At 41.7% G+C, this 19,342-nt stretch overlaps 1 protein-coding gene across 1 annotated transcript in view; it reads right to left on the reverse strand.

Moving 5' to 3' along the window:
• PIK3C2G (phosphatidylinositol-4-phosphate 3-kinase catalytic subunit type 2 gamma) overlaps positions 1–19,342 on the reverse strand; it is a 1,914,223-nt gene that overhangs the window by 374,307 nt on the left and 1,520,574 nt on the right. The window contains exon 24 of the mRNA XM_086920790.1: positions 7,777–7,946. Within this exon, the coding sequence (XP_086776916.1) occupies positions 7,777–7,946 (170 nt within the window). The remainder of the gene's footprint in view (positions 1–7,776; positions 7,947–19,342) is intronic.

A 19,342-nucleotide genomic window follows, 5' to 3' on the forward strand; every position in this document is an offset into this window, starting at 1 on the left:
TCAGACCAAAACATTCTGCTATTGGTGGTCTTGACCGTTTTAGGTGATGATGATGATGCAGACTTCTTCAAACCAGTTAGGCTCATTGATGTACTTTTTCGCATTGGTGTCTCTCCCAGACTCTTAGTATGCCTCCTACATGTTGCAGGAGTAGAGGGTGTGGGCGCTATCACTGTAGTGCTGCTGCCAGGGGTACTGGGTGTACCAGAAAAAATGTCTGTTGCTTCTTCACTTCCCCCCTGCACGATAAGCTCCTCGTCATCATCAGATGCAATATCAATGGATACATTTGGATTTGTTATACTTTTGGCTCCCTGGATCTTCCTTAGGTGCACATCCCAAACGATAGTGTGGTGATTTTTCAGATGACCTCTCTGGCCTCCAGTGCCATAGTTGGTACCAAGCTTACCGCGACTAACTACTTGTCTACAAATCGAACAAATGACCATGTTTTCCGCCTTTTGGCTAACACTAAATAAGTCCCAAACCAGGGACTAGAGATTTCAGCTGGTGTTGGAGGTGCTACTTTCAGTTTCAATGCCAGATGAAGTGGAGGATGGGCGTGGCTGAATTTGACTCTGTTGTTCACTTACAGCACCACTACTTGAGGTAATGGAGGTCGAGCTGGATGGAGGTCCCTGCCGGCCCTTCTGACGAGAGAATATGGAAGCTGTAGGTCGTGTTGGTGTTGTAGTTAACTGCGTTGGTGGTGGTTGGTACCAGTGCCACGCCGCCCACATCCCGCTCAGCAGGCATTCGGGATAGGGTCAAAATGTCTGTATGCTGCATGCCTGGTGGGGCTGGAGTGATGACGGTGATGACTGGGTCGTCATCAGACTGTTCATCAGCAGCAGAAGACACCACTTCTTGTTCGTCGTCATCACCCATAAGTGGAAGCCTTGCGGGAACCTTCCTTTTAGGCTTAGCTACCTTTGTCGGTTTAAGGCGTGCCTCCCCCTCAGACTGCATTTGTGGGTTCAAATCATGATCAAGATCCTCGGAAGAAAGGGTGCTTGAAGAAGAACTTGTAGTAGCCCTCCTTCACCTTTTTCTTGCTGGGGATCTGGAAGACAATGGATCATCTTCAGGGGGAGTGGATTCTTTGGATGATACCTCCGCTTGAATCTCGATTTCCTGATGTGCCCCTACTTCTGGAGGAACAAGCATTGTGGGCAGTTGTGCTGCTCCATGTGCATCTAGTTGCGCCTCTCCATGCGCCTCTCCATGCGCCTCTCCTTTGCGCTCTCCTTGCGCCTCTCCTTGCGCATATGTACTTGCGCCTCTCCTTGCCCATGTACTTGCGCTTCTACTATTTGCACCAGTGGTTGTTGTTGCGGCTGTGGTTGTTGAACACTCATCAGCTGAGCAACACCCTGCGTTGATTGTGTGCTACTTTTTTTGCAGTGGTGGCACTGAGCCCAATGAAGTGGAGGTGCTGCTCCCAGCTTGGTCCCCGGAGGACCCCGCTGTTGCAGGCGTTTTTTTTTTCCACGAAAAAAGTGTCTGTGGGCACATCAGTCTCCTTGGTAAGTGGCACCACTTGATTCTTCTGCTCCTTCTTACTGGCAGTGGCAACTTTCTTTGTAGAGGAGCTACGGCCACCTTTCTTTGGGCCCATCTTCTTCAGATGTCTGCACATACCGCTGCAAGACTTCTTCCTGGCACTGGTGGTTCTCTTGTGCACCTAAAAGCAAAGGAAGCCAGAGGAAAATTAGTTAAACACCCCAAAAAGTCAAAAAACAAACAAAAATCACCACAATCCAATGCCATCCATGCCCTCAATGATGTTTAAATTCAAGACAGAGGCCCCACACAAAGCCTTGGTCCATGCACCCCTCACTACCCCTGGGCATAATGGCTGAAAGCAGGGCAGGCTGGGTGCAGGCCTATGGCTCAAAGCACACTGCCTGGCTTCAAAATGGCCCCTTGTCCCCCTGCCACATGGCCAGGCCCTGCCTGGACCAGGCCTCAAAATGGCCCCCACCCACATGGCTAGGCCCCAACAACACCCCAAAAAGTCGAAAAACACACAACAATCACCACAATCATATGGCATCCATGCCCTCAATGATTTTTAAATTCAAGAGGCCCCACTCAAAATGGCTCCCACCCACATGGCCATGCCCCAACAACACCCCAAAAAGTAAAAAAAAACACACAAAAATCACCACAATCCAATGCCATCCATGCCCTCAATGATGTTTAAATTCAAGAGGCCCCACACAAAGCATTGGTCCATGCACCACTCACTACCCCTGGGCATAATGGGTGAAAGCAGGGCAGGCTGGGTGCAGGCCTATGGCTCAAAGCCCACAGCTTGGCTTCAAAATGGACCCTTGTCCCCCCGCCACATGGCCAGGCCCTGCCTGGACCAGGCCTCAAAATTGCCCCCACCCACATGGCCAGGCCCCAACAACACCCCAAAAAGTCAAAAACACACAAAAACCACCACAATCCAATGCCATCCATGCCCTCAATGATGTTTAAATTCAAGACAGAGGCCCCACACAAAGCCTTGGTCCATGCACCCCTCACTACCCCTGGGCATAATGGCTGAAAGCAGGGCAGGCTGGGTGCAGGCCTATGGCTCAAAGCCCACAGCTTGGCTTCAAAATGGACCCTTGTCCCCCCGCCACATGGCCAGGCCCTGCCTAGACCAGGCCTCAAAATTGCCCCCACCCACATGGCCAGGCCCCAACAACACCCCAAAAAGTCAAAAACACACAAAAACCACCACAATCCAATGCCATCCATGCCCTCAATGATGTTTAAATTCAAGAGACCCCACAGAAAGACTTGGTCCATGCACGATTCACTACCCCTGGGCCTACTGGCTAGTGAGGCTTTACATATAACAGTGAGCTAAAATTCCATGACATAAATGAGATTTAAGTTAAAAAAAACTCACAGAAACAGTTGTATCATGCACCCATGACTAACCCTGGGCCTACTGGATACTGTGACTACCCACAATATATTTTTTTTAAAGTTGTGAAAAAGTTTTAAAATTTTAGTTGCAGCAACTGCAATACCCCAAACAAACAACATCAACTTACTTGTAAAATCTCAAATCCAAAAGTGATCCAAACTCCAAAAAATCCTCAAATACAAATATCCAGCAGGAGCCACAAAAAGTAATCCTTCCAGCTCCAGATCTAAATCAAAAGTGACCAGAACATGGACAAAGGACTGGTAGGAGCCTGCTGGACAGGAACAGGAAGTTAGAGACTCTGGGGTACTTCCTTCCTCCCACCCCCCCCCCCCCCCCAAAATGGACTCCTTGCACAAAAAAGTGCAGCCAAATGTCAATCTGAGGAGTTATTCTGATCAAAATCATGATTTTCAGAAGGTTTATGCTGCCTGCGGTGGATTTCTTGTGCAGAATTGCAATTTTTCCAAGTTCGGGAACGCGGGCTGTTCAAATCTCCAGCCGGAAGTCAACTGCGCGCCGCATCTATGGCGATGCGTGATCGAGGGCCCTTATGACGTACTCGCGTTTTCAAACTCTCGCTGTGCAAGATGGTGGGCCACTATGACGTAATCGCAGTCGAGAAACTTTCACGCGATCACTCAGCAAGAGCCAAAATGGGGCAGCACACGCAAATCGGGAGAAAAACAACTCCACGAACACAGAATCACGGTAAGGCCACGCCGTGTGCGATATTGTATTTTTCAAGCGCGACTAAGCAGAAAAATTCGTCAGCTTGCGAATTTGCGGATTTTTGGGCAAATTCGCACGATTCGCGGACCGCGAATTTGCCAAAAATCCGCAAATTCCGCGAACAGAACGGATTTTGCCCCCAGGCTTTTAAACTTTGAATCAATTACAGAAATAGGCCTTTAGCAAGCTTGATCGGCTCTATTCTCTTTCATAGAAACCAGGAAAATTACCAAGCATTGCAAGGAGGTGGAAATATGTCTACGGGCTACCGGATTCAGATGTTGAGTGCTGAGAGGAGCCAAGAGATCCACATGAGGTTTAAAAAGGTCTCACGGGACTATGTCTGGCCAGTGGCTTTTCCTGAAGGCAGGGCCTAGATCTCATCTGTAACTTCATCCAGATAAAAATGATTAAACTCTCTTTTACTAGGAATGAAGGGAGATGGAGATTCTCTTATTAGATTATACACAGACTCAAATGGACTTATCCAGGCTCTGGAGGGAATAGAGAGGGCCTGCTTCGACTCAGTATTTGCATAGAAAAGAGGCCGATTCACCACCCGCCAAAATGCTGAACTATCCCTGAGTGCAGACAGTTGTTACATCTTCCTAGGCTTCCCTATTAAGCATGTTTTCGTGTTCCTTACATGCAGATGCATATTCTCACCTCGCCTCCCTTACTTCTGATAAAGACTGTTTCTGAAATATGCTGTTTGTGATGTCTATCCTTAACTTGCAAAGTATACTCATATTGACCTGGTTATAGTAATGTCGCTGCAAAAAGGGATTGAAATATGGGCACTTTTGTGAACTAAACTAGGTATTAAAAGATTAGGTCACAAAATACTGCATCTTAGTGGCTTCAATCATATCTTCCTCATCAATACTCATTAGATAGGTTGCAAACTGCGGTCTACTATGATTTGCTGTAATCACACATATGGTGCCCTGCTGGGATTAGTAGGTGGCATTTATGTGACCACTTTGCAAGGGGTAGACAGTGTGACCCACCAGCAGGGGCGGTGGCCAAACCCCATGGGCAAATTTTTTGGTAGTACTGCTACAACTCATGGGGGCCTCGTTGGGTTCCACTGTCGTACATTGATACTGATGGGAAAACCAGCATTTTCTTAGTTCAAAGCACTGGTCCAGGGGCTCAGGGTGTGCTTGCCATGCCCTGCCTCATACATGCCCTTTCCCCCCCCTTTTTTTTTTACTACATTCTATAATGGCAGCTGGAAACATGAGAAAATGTCTCTTTTGCTGTGGCTAGCCAATCAGAATGATCTGGTAAAGTGGTAGGAGGACCTTCTAATTGGATGGCCAACAGGAGAAAAAGCCTCACCCAACGAGGTTTGTGATTTGTTTTTACGCCACAGGGACACCATGGTATCAGTACTGCTGGACCAACAGTCCAGATAACTATAACATTTTCTGAGAGGGATCTCTTTCATACCAAAACCAGACAGCCCTTCAAAAAATATTTTTCGAAAACTGTTGAACGAATTTACACCAAGTCACTAAAAGCATACTGTTTTGTATTTTTGTGACACATTTGGGATAATTCCATTCAGCCATTTTATTCTATATTGGACAGTAAAATTTCCTATTGGAATTAAAATGAGAAATTACACTTTTGGGACCGACATTTCTTTGGCCCTCACTTGATGGAGGAGTGTGAATCTTTCCATGAAGTAGCAAGTGGATTTTTATGACAGGTTTTGTGCCTCTTTGGACTCCTCTATGCACTCCTCCGAGGCATGTGAATCTCATTTTTCTCTCTCTTATTTGAGCGAGAGAACACCCCTTGGGAGGAAGAGCACTGACCCCTTCATCAATCTTCCCACAGCCTCCCAGATACACGCTTTCTCTGGAGACAACCTGCTGGCCATGTCAGACAGCCACTGAGGTCAATCTGTAGGGGCCTAGGCAATTGTCTACCGACTCCACCACCTCAACCACCACAGGCTGACTCACAACAAGGTTTGCAACCAGTACTGTGTCGGTGGGGACCAGTGCAACTCGCCATGGGAAAAAATAACAAATAACCACACTACTAGTACTCAATTTACAACTCACTCACTCAAGCAAGAAAACAGTTAAACTAAATTTTCTATGCACCATTCATGAATCTACATTTGTTAAATCTTTGAACACCTTTGGAAATAAAGCAATATAAAATTTAACCTAAGCTAATGTAGGTTTCCATGTATTAATTCTCATGCTATGGGTATTTACACTACTAAAATGTAAGACTAACACCATTTTATAGGCATACACAGTCCATGATTGGACTGGAAATTAGATTCGTTCATCAAAGAAACACGTATTCCCAAATGATAAAGAACATATTTAAGTAGTTTTTTTAGTTTCTTTATTCTTAATTAAAAATATATTACACATGTGATAAAAAAATAAAGTATACAGGCCTTGGGGTGGGTATAAGGAAAATAAATATGGCTTTATATCACAGGAGACCATTAAAATTTGAGGGCTGGGCAAATTAAAAACAAATCAGTAACATTAGGGACCTAGGGGCATATTTACAACAATGTGACGGAGCATGGCGTTAGCCTTCTAGGCTTAATGCCACGCATCACCACTTCTGAAACGCAGGGCTGCATCATCTTTACAGCAACATGGTGCAGCTCTGCATCTCCCCCTGCGCTGGTGCTAAATTTAGCAGCCTAGCGCCAAGGCAGGCACCCTTGCACCATAGTGCAAGGGTGTCTGCGTTGTGGGGCAGATTGTTATGTGCAGGAAGGTGTCCCTTCCTGCACATAAACAACCAATGGGCTTTTGCTTTTTCTATATGTGCTGCACAAAGTAGCACACATGGAAAGAGCAATGAGGAGAAATTTAACATTTCTCCTTGTTTTGCCTGTTTAAGACAAGGTTTTCTCTGGTCTTATTATTGGTGCGGTCTGGTGTTTTCGCTGTCCTTGTAACTAGGGGGTAGCTTCAAAATCAATGGGTGTTTCGGTGGAACGCCCACCACAATACCCATTGCCCTCCAATTTATGCTAAGTACGGAGTAAAAGGGTGCCTTCTTCACAAGGCAGCGTCAAGCCACGTTAAGTGGATTAACGCTGCCTTGTAAATAAGGCGAAGCGCACATTGCCACTGGAACATCACTAAAAGTGAAGTTCCTGAGGGTAAAGGTGCTTGTAAATATGCCCCAAGTGTATTGACATAAGGCCATAATCTGAAAAATTATACAAGCATAGCTCAACAACAACAAAATATGCATGTCATTAAATATATTGCTTTGAGTTGCCATGAAGTGCTCAGCAATCACTCATAACAGTGGATGTGCAAACTGGTTCCCATGTTGATCTCAGGGTTTGAGAAAAACTGATTATTACTTTTAAAACATCGCTGTAACTCCTAAATGGAATCTGTTACTGTGTTATCAAGGAGAAACCCAATTTTTATATTATAAAGACTAATATAAAATAAAGTATACAGGGTATAGTAAGGTTTTTTGATTTAGTAAACATATTTTATAGCCTTGCAAAGGGGGCAGTGGCACTCTTTAAAAACATTAGACATCAGAAGAACAAGATAAATCAGGATATGAAAAATGAAATCAGGCTATGATGAGAGAAGAGACTTGGGCATATAAGGCATGAAGGTGCGTGCTGAAATTGTTTGTTTTAAGGGCTTTTTTCTACAGTGGTTCCATATTCGTGGAGCTATGTAGAAAAAGGCTGAGTTACAGCTTTGGATTTCTAGGATTTGGGTTTTTACAACAGAATTCCCAAATGTCAACCTGTATTACTACTTCTTTCTGAGGTATGAAGTTTATTTACCAGATATAAGGGGTAGCCTACCGTGTCTGTAGACCCAAGTAAGTGAGAAGGCCCAATTCCACTCATTCTTATTAAAAGCTTTGGCCTACAGTTCAGATGTCTTCAAAGCATCTTTACATTCAAATGTATTTCTTACTCTGAGGTCATTTGAGACAATACCATGTCTCTCAAACACATTCAGAGACATGGTGTCTGGAATTAAAAAATGTGTACAATGCAAACAATGCTCCAGAATTCAGAATATAGGTTTATAACATTGATGGTAATTTAGTGTAAACAATATTAGCAAGGAGGCAGAACGTACCTTTTTATGCTCCCAAATTTTTGGGAATGTCCTAAGAATTTCCCAAAGTCAATGTGAAACATATGGCCTGTGTTTGTTAGCATAATATTGTCATTGTGTCTGTCACAGACTCCAAGGATAAATGTAACTACACACCATCCAGCACAGGAAAAAAAGAAATTCTCAGATGCCTAAATGTGTAAAAAGAAAGTACAAGTGATTAACACAGCATTTTCTACTGTTTTCATTGCTCATGCCTACTCAACTACAACTGTAAAATCATACATCAAAAAGTGAACTATACAGATTTACCATAAATCCTTTGCACATTACTGGGTTAGCAAGGTGGGTGGGGGATTTGTATGAAGCTGATCTAGTGGTTATCATAGCAACCAAACTATGCTTACAATAAACTATTTAAAATATGTGTATTTGTTTTATGTAGAAACAAATGTACAGCTATATATAAATATAATGTTTTTTTAACAATTTTACAGTGTTCAGCCTTAGACATAAGGCTGAACACTGTAAAAATGTCAAAATGAAGCTTTGTATGTTTTTTTTTTTTTAAATTGTTTGTGCACTTTAGTGCCTATATATTTTTATGTTTGTAGGAGATATATATGTCGGTTCACAGTGAGGATGTGAAACCATTGGCTGCTGAATGATATGTATCAACATAAGCAATTGCATCTCCTTTATCAAAATTTGGAGTATTAAGATATTATGAAAGTTTAATCTTTGACTATGAGCCCAGATGGGCAGAATTGCTTTTTGAAACAGATTATATATATTTGGTCTGTTAACAAAATTTAAACACCTATATAATGAGGTGCCCCTAAGCCCACTAGGGCAGAATTGTACAGTTTAGTGAATAATAATATATCACGCATGCATGGGATTTGATTTGCAATGTTCAAATTAATAATTATGGTTCAATAATTTTCATGCTAGTAAGGTTCTAAACCAGAGCCCCATTTTTAATTGATATCACTTTATCAATGTCACTCAAGAAACATTGAGAAATGTAGATGTATGCTTTATTATATAAGACACTCTAAGATGGCCGCCATTTAGTGGTATAACATGCATATGTGAGAGAACAAGTAGTCCTACTTTTATGTTTATAGTTTGTTCACTTTATAAACTTTGAATGAAAAAACTATTGTTACCCGTGACCAAGGTGCGGCTGCACCGAAACGCGTCAGGTGTTTTTGGCATCCCTGTGTGTTAAATAAATCTTCACCCTAACGAATTTGGGCTCGAGCTGACTTCTTTTGGATTGAAAAGTTGCTGTTTGGAATATATATATATATATATATATGGCACCAGAATTGGGTTCAACTCTTCGTATATATATATATATATATATATATATATATATATATATATATATATATATATATTCACTAAACAAACCATAGGTTTTACACACGTTATAGTTAGGAAATAGCATTTGAAAAACCTATGAAATTCACTGAAAAAACCATAGGTTTGACACCAGTTATAGTTAGCTGGGAATTTTACTGACATAAAACCAATGAAATTCCACGTTATAGTTAGTTGGACTCACTATAACTTGCGCGTGTAATGCACTGCTGATGACATCACATATTACATCACTCATGACATGGTCAGTTACATCACTCATGACATCACTAATGACACCATCCAGTGAATGTGTGTCTTTCTGAAAAATAAATATGTTTTATATATGTATATGTAAAGGTCGATGGAAGAATAAATGTTTAAATAAGTGTCTAAATGGATTATTTTTTTTAAATTGATTGGTAATTGGCTTATTAAGTGTATCTTAGTGAATACATATATTAGCGAGTAATGTTTAAAAATTTAAATATATGTATCAGTGTTTCACTTTGTGTATAGGTGGCTGTATGGGTTGGTGAGTAGCTACATGTGTGTGTATATGGGTTATTATATGTTTTTTTTAGTATCAGTATGAGTGTCTGTATGGTTTGGTGGGGGTGTTACTTAGCACATACATGCATCAAAGACTGACTCACTGTTTGTATGTTTTTTGAAAACAGCATATGTGCAGGACTGTATGAGTAGATGAGTGTGTATATGTGTGTGTTAGTGATTGAATGCCTATCTGAGTAGTGTGTTTATCAGTAACAAGATACATTTTAATCTAGTATTTGTGAGTATTGATGTATATAAGTCAGTATATGTGAAAGTGAGAGATTGTAAGAGTTCCTGTTTAAATAAGTATGTGTTTCTATAAGTGATTGTTTAAAAGAGTACATATGTATAAGTTTCCTTAGAAGTAAGGTGGTAGTGTGTGTATATCTGTAAATGCAAATAAATGGATGTTTATTAGTTTATTTGCATATGTGAGTATATGTGTGAGTAACTTGTTGATGACTGTCAGTGTGTAACAGGATGAATAGGTGTATCACTACATATGATGAGTGAGTATATGTATTGTTGCGTGTTAATCTAGGTTCCTGATCGATACTGTGACCTTATGCCCCTATTCGGCTATAAACCCATTTATTCCCTATATTGGCATAACCGTTCAAGTGCGATTTTCTGAAAAGTCATCTCTGGCCTCACACGAACAGAGCCACATTCCAGCATGACTCTCTGCTACTTCCTTTGCGACCAATTAGTGCAATGACAGAGCAGCAGTCACTATCTGATATTCCTAGATAACACTCCGAGTTCTTCAACAAGATAAAAACTTAGCAAACCTGGAAATCCTTGCTTGCTATGTTTTGATTAGTAATGGAACTCTAATGAGCAACTGATAACTATCACTTCCTAGTGACATCTTTAATTGACGTCTTATGTCCAGCAAACTTGCGTCAAACCCGGCACCTGTCAGGTATAAATATTACCAACGTTGCCTTAAGCAATGTTTTTGCCTGTTGCTGATGCCAGCTGCCTGCATGACCCTGTGTTGGTAAATCTAGCACTCTGTCGCTGCAGCCTGCTATCCTGTGGTGGTGAAGCTGCTGATTACCATTATCGCCGCTACAGCGCGAACTATGGTGCAGTACGCTTTAGGAGCTGAACAGCCGTCCCTCTGCGAAGACATCCAGCAGATTCCAGCTGCCCGCGGACGCTGTCCCCCCTCCTTCCTCGACGCGCTGAAGAGAAGCCGCTGCCTTTCTCGTACAGAGAAATCCAGTCCCGGCGCTTCCGGTTTACCCTCGCGGGTGACTGGGATATCGAGAGAGACCCCTGAAGGAGATACCAATCCTCCATCATTCTATTCAGAGGTATGGTGTTGACTAAACCCTTAGACGAGAATTCTTGAAACAAACCTTGGCAAAACCAACTTAACTTAAGCTACTTACTTACTCCCCTTTTCACGTGTTAGGCTTAGGTCAGGCACACTGGGGTAGGCTTAGTTAGAAGCACCAGTTGAGTATGTTAGCCTAATGTATATATGACTGTATATATGTTTTATTACTTTTAACCATTGTATGGCTAAGAAACCATATCAATGCTTTTACAGTTCTATTTCGCAATACTTATCTTACTGTACGTACTTTTCATAATAACAATTATTGCAATTGTGGCAATACATTTCTCTTGTACGAGAAGAAAGACTGTGCAATAAATGTTAACCCTTTATTGACAAACGCCCGTCTCTCTATTCTCTACATCTCGTGAAAGTAAACTGCACTAGACTGACTGAGTGAAATACATGTCTATTGTTTCACACGACCCTAGAGATCGACTCTTGATCTGAGGAGCAAAGTTGTCATGTTGCACGGTTGTTGGAAAACTGAATCCCTTCTTGTCTGTGCCAAGGAAGCTGATCACTTCCTATGCAGAAAAGAAAGTTTCCAGTGACCTCTGAGCTAGTTGGTAACACAACCCAATTAAGTTTAGCATAGTCAGTGGAGGCCTGGAATATAAGCAGTTCCACGTCGATACTACTGTTTATGTTATTCCAATGCGCAGGGCCTAGTGGGAAACTAGGAACTACACTACATGGCGCCCAACGTTTGGTAAGGCGATAAACTAACGCAAGACAGTAGAGTAACTCAGTCGTGCATATTTCACACAGACCCCTTTCTCCCGTAAATACTCCAATAGACGTCTGGAGTGGGTGAAAGGTTAAAATCCGCCCGACCTTAGTAGGAAGAGATTCCTATGTAAAGCTCCGGTTTATTCAACGTTGAAGGATACAGTGTTCCAAAATATTGTGCACCTAATCTTTGTCTCCTTGGAGACCTACTCTGCAAACCTGCATTTTTAAAATGTCAGTAGAAAACAACGGAACCTCTGGGGCCGCAGTAGACGCGACTCAGCAAGGTCCCGAACAAGCAGACCCGGATGCTATTATCATCCCGGTTCACTTAAGAAAATCTATAACTTTAAAACTTATAGAAAACGGACTGACACCTCAGGGTGGTACAGTAATTTTCGTGATAGAGGCTCACGGGTATCGGCAGACAGAGGTATTCTATTCATGGATAAACTTTCCAGCGGCAAACGCTGCAACACAAGAGTTTCACTATTACAAAATAGAGGAACCTCCGGGAGAGTACGCTCCTTTCGAGGAGATTGAAATCCCACTTAAATTTCAAGAGCACCTGCTCTGGTTTAATGGCGCCCTAAAACACAATAATCATATAACTAGGCTCGGTCCACTAGGTAGACCAGGAGCAACGTGGCCGGTTCTAGCCAGCTACACACCACATCCTGACATTGCAAGAATGTCTAAGGAAGAGCTGTTAGCACAGCTCAAAACACTAATAAAAATACATAGGCAATTAGTCCAATATGTAATGCGGACTGCAACAGTCCAGCCAGCTGTTAATTCACACCAGCTGACCCCTCACCAGGGGAACACAAATAAAATTACACCACAGAACATACAGTCATGTCTTGGTAAAACACCCGTAAAACGGGAACAAATTCCTTTCTGGTTAGCACAGAAAATCACTCAAATAGAGGCAGTATTTCCTGATACTACCCCTATTGAGAAACACAGAATCTTGACCATCTGCCTTCCTATGGGAATCGCACCACACGTGGAGGACTGTGACACTTGGGGTACAGTCTTTGCTTCCATTTATACAAAAACACACGGTGTTCCGTCTATGGCGGTAATACCAGAAGTGCTAAAACAGATTCAAAATGAATTCGGTCCAGAGCCCGCTTTAAATCTAGGTATGAAATTACTGAAATACTTCAAGCAGGTCACGGCTATATTATTAGCCAACATTAAAGGAGAGGCAGCATCTGTGGCGATTCGCCAGAAGTTGAGGGAAACAGATATAAAAGATCCTGTTGAGCTTGCAAAAATCATAGAAAAATGCTATGAAGAATTAGGTAGAGACAGCTTGGGTGGGAAACCAGTAAAGCCCCAACTGCTCGAAAATCCTGAAAAATTATTTATTAAAAATAATTTAAACACTCCTAAAAAGAGCGGGGATGGAAATAAACAATCCACTCCCAAGGAAAAAGTTTTCCAGTCCAGAGGAAGGTCTCCTCGACGGAGGGAAAGAACTCCGACTCGAGAACGCCAGTCTCCCCAGCGGGAGCCCTCTGAGAAAAGATATAACCTTAGAAATAGGGATAATCTGAAAAAACCTGATAGATATCAAAGTATTGATACACGTCCCTCTCGATCTCTTCCACAGAATTCGGAAAGAAGAGGACGGTCAGACCCAAGAGAGCACACCAAGTCCAAAGACAAGGAACCTGCTCAGAGTAAAAAATCTCAATTTCCTAAAAAGAAGGTAGCCAGTATTAGAGTAATCAACCATGCCGAGAATACTGAGGACACAATTGAAAAACGGGGAGTGGGCATTGACAATGTTGGACAGTGCAGCAGAAATCAGTATGGCGCGCAAGATCTTGATGAGTCATCTGGAGACAGTGGACAGGAATGAATACATTCAGGTTGAAACTGCCGACACCAGACTTAGCGAGCCCCATAAAATATACGAAATAACATTGCGTATAGAGGGTGATAAGACTAGGAAAATTAAGGGTCTATTTTGGGATAAGCTCTCAAAAGGCTATGATATTCTGTTAGCTGAAAAAGATTGGCCCCCAGAGTTTGTCAGGGAGTGCCCTCGTGGCGAAGAAGTGATTATGCCTGCCTTCTTGAATCACATTCCGATTCACAAAAAATATACATATGCACGGAAATGGGCAGTAGCCCAGGCACCTGCATTGTATAAAAATCATGTAGGATGGGATGAGGACTCTCCTCCTCACAAAATCCAACTAAAAAGTGAACCAACTGCCCAACGGCAGTATCCCATAAAGCAAGAAGCTAAAAAACAAGTCAGGGAGATCTTAGATCAACTTGAGTACCAGGGGGTGATTGAAACATGCACCTCTCAAATGAACAATCCTTTGTTTCCTGTCTCCAAGCCAGACAATTCATATCGTCTAGTTTTGGACTACAGACATCTTAATACATGTTTCAAAACTTTTGCAGTACAAAACTCGCATAGTGCAGCCCTAATGAATAACATAGTTAGGAAAAAATATAAAACAACATTAGACATATCTAATGGTTTCTTTTGTCAAAACATTGCACCAGAAAGCAGATATTTGACCGCTTTCTTCGCATTTGGGTCGCAGAAAAAATTCTGTCGACTCCCACAGGGGTTCAAGAACAGCCCAGGACTATTCTCAGCTAGGGTAACAGAGTTACTACAAATCTATGATGATGAAGCATTATCTTACGTAGATGATATTTATCTCACAGATGACGACTTGGATACTCACTTGAAAAGAGTGAACACCATTATACTTGGGTTCGCAGCAGAGGGTTACAAATTCAACTTTAAAAAGTCCCGAATTGCCCATCTGACAGTACTATTTTTAGGGTACGAATTATCAAGTGAAGGGAAAAGCCTAGCGAACAACTTCTTAGAGAAGTGCGCTGTACTCCGAGCTCCAAAAACGCTGAAGAATTTACAATCAATACTAGGTTTTCTGAATTTCGGAAGAACTTACATTCTAAATTACGCAGAGAGGGTTAAACCTCTCTACGAACTAATAAAACCTGATTTTAAACAAATCAATTGGACTCAAAAACACACAGAAATTTTGAGATCGCTGCAAACAGACATGTTAGCAAAAACGAAATTAGACACACGTGACAACACAATCGATCTTGTAATCCGAGTCATCCCAGGAAGATGCGGATTCACGTACCTAACCTCTAATGAGGGAGAAAAGGTACCAATTTCAATTAAATCTCACTTGTACACACAAGCAGAAAAAACATTCAGTCACACAGAAAGAACTGTGAACGCAGTGCAAATCGCATTAGCAAATGAACGAGAAATAGCACACGGCAAAAGGATTAACATCCTCACAGCGGAATCCGCCTTCGAAGCGCTATTCAGCCCAGTAAACCTGCCTACAGTGTCACTGGATCCGAAATGGATACAGTGCATAGATTCTCTAGGAGCGGAAGACGTGAAATACTATTTCGCCCCGCAATTTGAAGAATTGAATGATTTAGAGTATGAAGAAGAATATCCTCTGCCAATCGAACTTCTGCCTCTCCCACAATACGCCTGTATAATCTATACAGATAGCTCTGTACAGCATTTCAACGTAGAGAGAAAATCCTACGACGCAGCATGTGCGATCATTAAATGTCGTTGGCTGTGCGGTAAAATCAGACCGAAAGTAACAAAAACTGAATCAGTGAAGTACTGTTCGGCTCAAAGAACTGAAATCAGATGTTTAAAGATGGCGCTCGAAAATGCAGAACGCAAATTCCCCACACTTATCGTGTGCGATTCTCATTTTTGCGTCAATTCTTACAACAATAAACTGCAGAGTTGGATCGAAAACGACTACAAAGATGACACAGGTGCCACAATAAAGCATAAATTGCTCTGGAACGAGGTAGCTCTTTTAAGTAAAGAACTACAAAATACTCACGTGATTCACGCACAGAGTCTTCAACGTGATGGCGTTCACGTTGCAGGGAATTCATTGGCTAATACAGCCACCGCGGAAGCAACTAAACCGGCTTCCGTAGCCACAAAAAAGCGTACAGATAAATACATAGACGGGGAAACCATGCTGGCAGTAAAAACGACCGTAAAAGGCGACTGTGCAGCACTACCCGTAAACTATCCACTCAATTATGCATACATAATCGATGCAAACTCCGTTCCTTTTGCTCGAATCCCTGGAGTGGGGGACAGAGTAATTCCAAACACGAACAGGAGAATATTTTTAATAGCAGACGCACATATGGGTTTGGGTCTGAGACACCAAACAATTAAGGTTTCTCTGACTGAATTACAATCAGTATACTGGTGGCCGGGAATGAGTGTAGAACACCAAATATATGCAAACAACTGTGAAAACTGCAATAGGGATCGCAGAAGTGAACCATGCTACCGGCTACCAATCAGAAAGAGCGTAACGCTGCCTGCACCCCAACCTGCGTCCTATTAATCAGTTAAGGCTAAACACACTTAAATAATGAGGCCTCCAGCGCTCGGCTGACGCTAGAACGGTTATAAAAGATTTGCGAGTCCATATCGGCACATACGCAATTACCACGTTCCATTCTGACCAGGGTCCTGCTTTCAGCCCTCGAGCTTATAAGGAGGCCATGGCTAGCATGGGAATTGGGTTGCGGTATTCTTGTCCGTCATACCCCGGAAGGGAATAGTGTGATAGAAAGAAAAAACCGGGACATAAAGCAATCTATAACAGCGAAGGTATTAGGTTCAGGCGCTGGGTGGGTCAAACATTTAATAAGTGTCCAGACTAGTCTTAACAACATGCCAAGAAATTCTCTAAAAGGTTTCAGCCCATACGAACTATTGTTCGGAATTAGAATGCGCGTTCAGGACCTCGATAGTCAGATGTCAGTGGTACAAGAAGAAACAAAGCACTTTGATGTAAAGGATCGTTTGGCTGTTTTACAGGAACTGAATGAAACAAGAAAATCATTAAGCAACATAAAGCTAAAGCAACAGCCAAGTACCACTGACGAGGCACCACCCGCAACAGCCCCAGCAAGGCCTGTCTGGATTCCAAAGATTGGGGATCTAGTCAGAGAAAAGATCGCGGTTAAGAAGGAATTTGGGCCTTCTTACAGAAAAGCAGTACCTGTCTTGGCAGTCACCGGAACAAGATCAGTTGTGCTACCGCCCCTTGCTGGTAAAAAGGAGAACAGAGTCGTGTCTATCGATCTGGTAAAACCACAAGCATGTGGCCTATAATCAACAGTAGGCCCAGTGGACTCCCAAGAAACAACAGAATACCCAAACTTGCAACAATCCAAGAGGTTCAAACTGAAAGACTAATCACATTCGATCAGCCTGCAGTGCACAATGAAGGACTATGCAATAATGCCATGGAACTCGTGCCTCTTGAAACACAGATTGAAACAGTTCGTCAAGAAACAACACCAGTCTACAATGATGTGGCATCAGAAAGTGCTACCGAAAGACAGATTGAAAGAACAATCCCATCAATTGACAGAACTGCCTCTGGTTATTTCATCAACTTCGACAACTTCTCTGAAGATTTAAACGACTCCGAAGTGATGCCAGAAACAAAAATGTATTCTAAAGAAAATACTACAGGACTCCTTCAACAAATCAAAGAATTATATCTGGATTCACCGTTGATTGAGCATTGGATTGTTTCAGGGGTATTCATACTCCTACTATGCCTAATTTTAGTTTTAATTTTAGGGAAGTTCATTACAATTGAATGGACACAGCAAGTCAGAACATCAACCTAGTCCTGAAACCACACAGATCATCACACGTGAAGAAAAGAGAACTGTCAACAGTAAATGTCACAGCAATTCCAATACCTGGTGGGGTAGTATGGGAGAAAACAGACTATGAGATATATGGTCCGGTCGAAATCCTGAAGTATCCTCATCAACTAAAGGTTTCCTTAAGTGACTTTGTAAAACCAAGTACATTCTCTGATGATTGGGACTTTAACAGTATTAATGACATGATGTCTGATTTAGTAATGTCAGCTAGATTCACAAATCATGATTATTTACAAGGTTCATCTAGTTATGAGCAGTTATTCTGTTACACCCACTATGGGGATCATTACTTGCATAAATCTGCACAGCCTAGAAATGTTTTTATGTATAATCAATGGGAACATTGTTCTACACCACCTAAAAGCAGTTCTAAAGCATTTTTTGAGAAATTCAAATACTTCTCAGGGTTTAACACCAGTGATGCAGAAACATTTTATTACAAACTGTTAGATAAAACAGGGATGAAAACAATGCTGACAAATTCTAAATTGATATATTCAGAAGCATTTTATGACAAAATGATGACATTTGGTTTTGATTATTGGAAAAATAATATTGAAACGAAAACAATTTGGGGTACAAAAGATTGGCAGGTGCAAGGCATTGAAGCACTATTTAGAACCTGCATGATACCAGAACAAATGTTGTTTTTAAATGACACAATACACCAAACATCATGTCTTGGCCTAGCTAAGATCAAAGACCTTAAAACACCGTCTATACCAAAGCCAATAGCTGAGAATGCAACCGCAGATATTGAGTTAGGCGTGTCACAAATTTTACATTTCAACAGAACACATCCTGATTGGAAAAAGTGGTTAATCTGGCCTACAGACACAAATAGCTGTCAAGATAGATTCCTGAATAAAACACAGGGTTTAAAAATGACCAGATTAGACCCTAGATATTCCCAGAGACAACATCCAGGGATTATAACAACATACAGTGTAGGGAAACTCTGCCTAGAATGGCTAACTATATCCACACTGGCTGAAATTAAGCAACACTTGTCTTTATTAAAAGATGGTGCTGATTTGCGTGATTTCATTCTTGGACCACGCAAACAGCGTCAAAAGCGTTTCATAGCGACCAGCATCTATGCTGCTTACAACGAGGCTTGGAAAGTAAAGCAAATTGAAACTGCTGAAAAAATACGAGAAATTGATCGTATTAATTTGGAGAAATCACTTTCTGTGGTAGACAATGGGTTAACGACTCTGTCTTCCAGAATATATTCGTTGGACAATATTGTATCCTCTGCCTTTGATGTGATAGACAGAGATTTGCTAATGTTACAACATGGCCAGTCTCAATTACGCTCTATTATAGAATTAGGCTGGACGCTGCAAAATCTTCGTTCAGGCTATGTGCCTTGGCGTTTAATCAACACAACGTCATTATTTTCCAGTTTTAACCTTACTGATAAACAGATCAGTTTGGCACAGAAAGGAGCAGACTATACAATCCTGAGCATCGAAAAACTCGAGAGATTACCATTGACAATGTCAGAGAGTCCTGTCGTTGAATGGATAATACACGGAATTATCACAATTCCGATAACAACTTTCCGATTTAAAAAGTGCCTTGAATACATACCTGCTGGCCAATATGAACAATTGGGTAAAGGATATGTAAAATCCGAATGGAAATTACCATACACTCATTCTTGCTATAGTGACAGCGACAAAAATGTATTTCTTAGTGGTGAGAACTGTAAACATTCACTAAGTGGTATACTTTTGTGTCAGGGTATTAATTTACACGGAGCATGTGATGGAAATTCAAACAACCTTTCATGCCACCAGCTAGTCACACCTG

Source organism: Lissotriton vulgaris, chromosome 1_1 (assembly GCF_964263255.1).
Source record: "Lissotriton vulgaris chromosome 1_1, aLisVul1.2, whole genome shotgun sequence".
NCBI classification, from domain to species: domain Eukaryota; kingdom Metazoa; phylum Chordata; class Amphibia; order Caudata; family Salamandridae; genus Lissotriton; species Lissotriton vulgaris.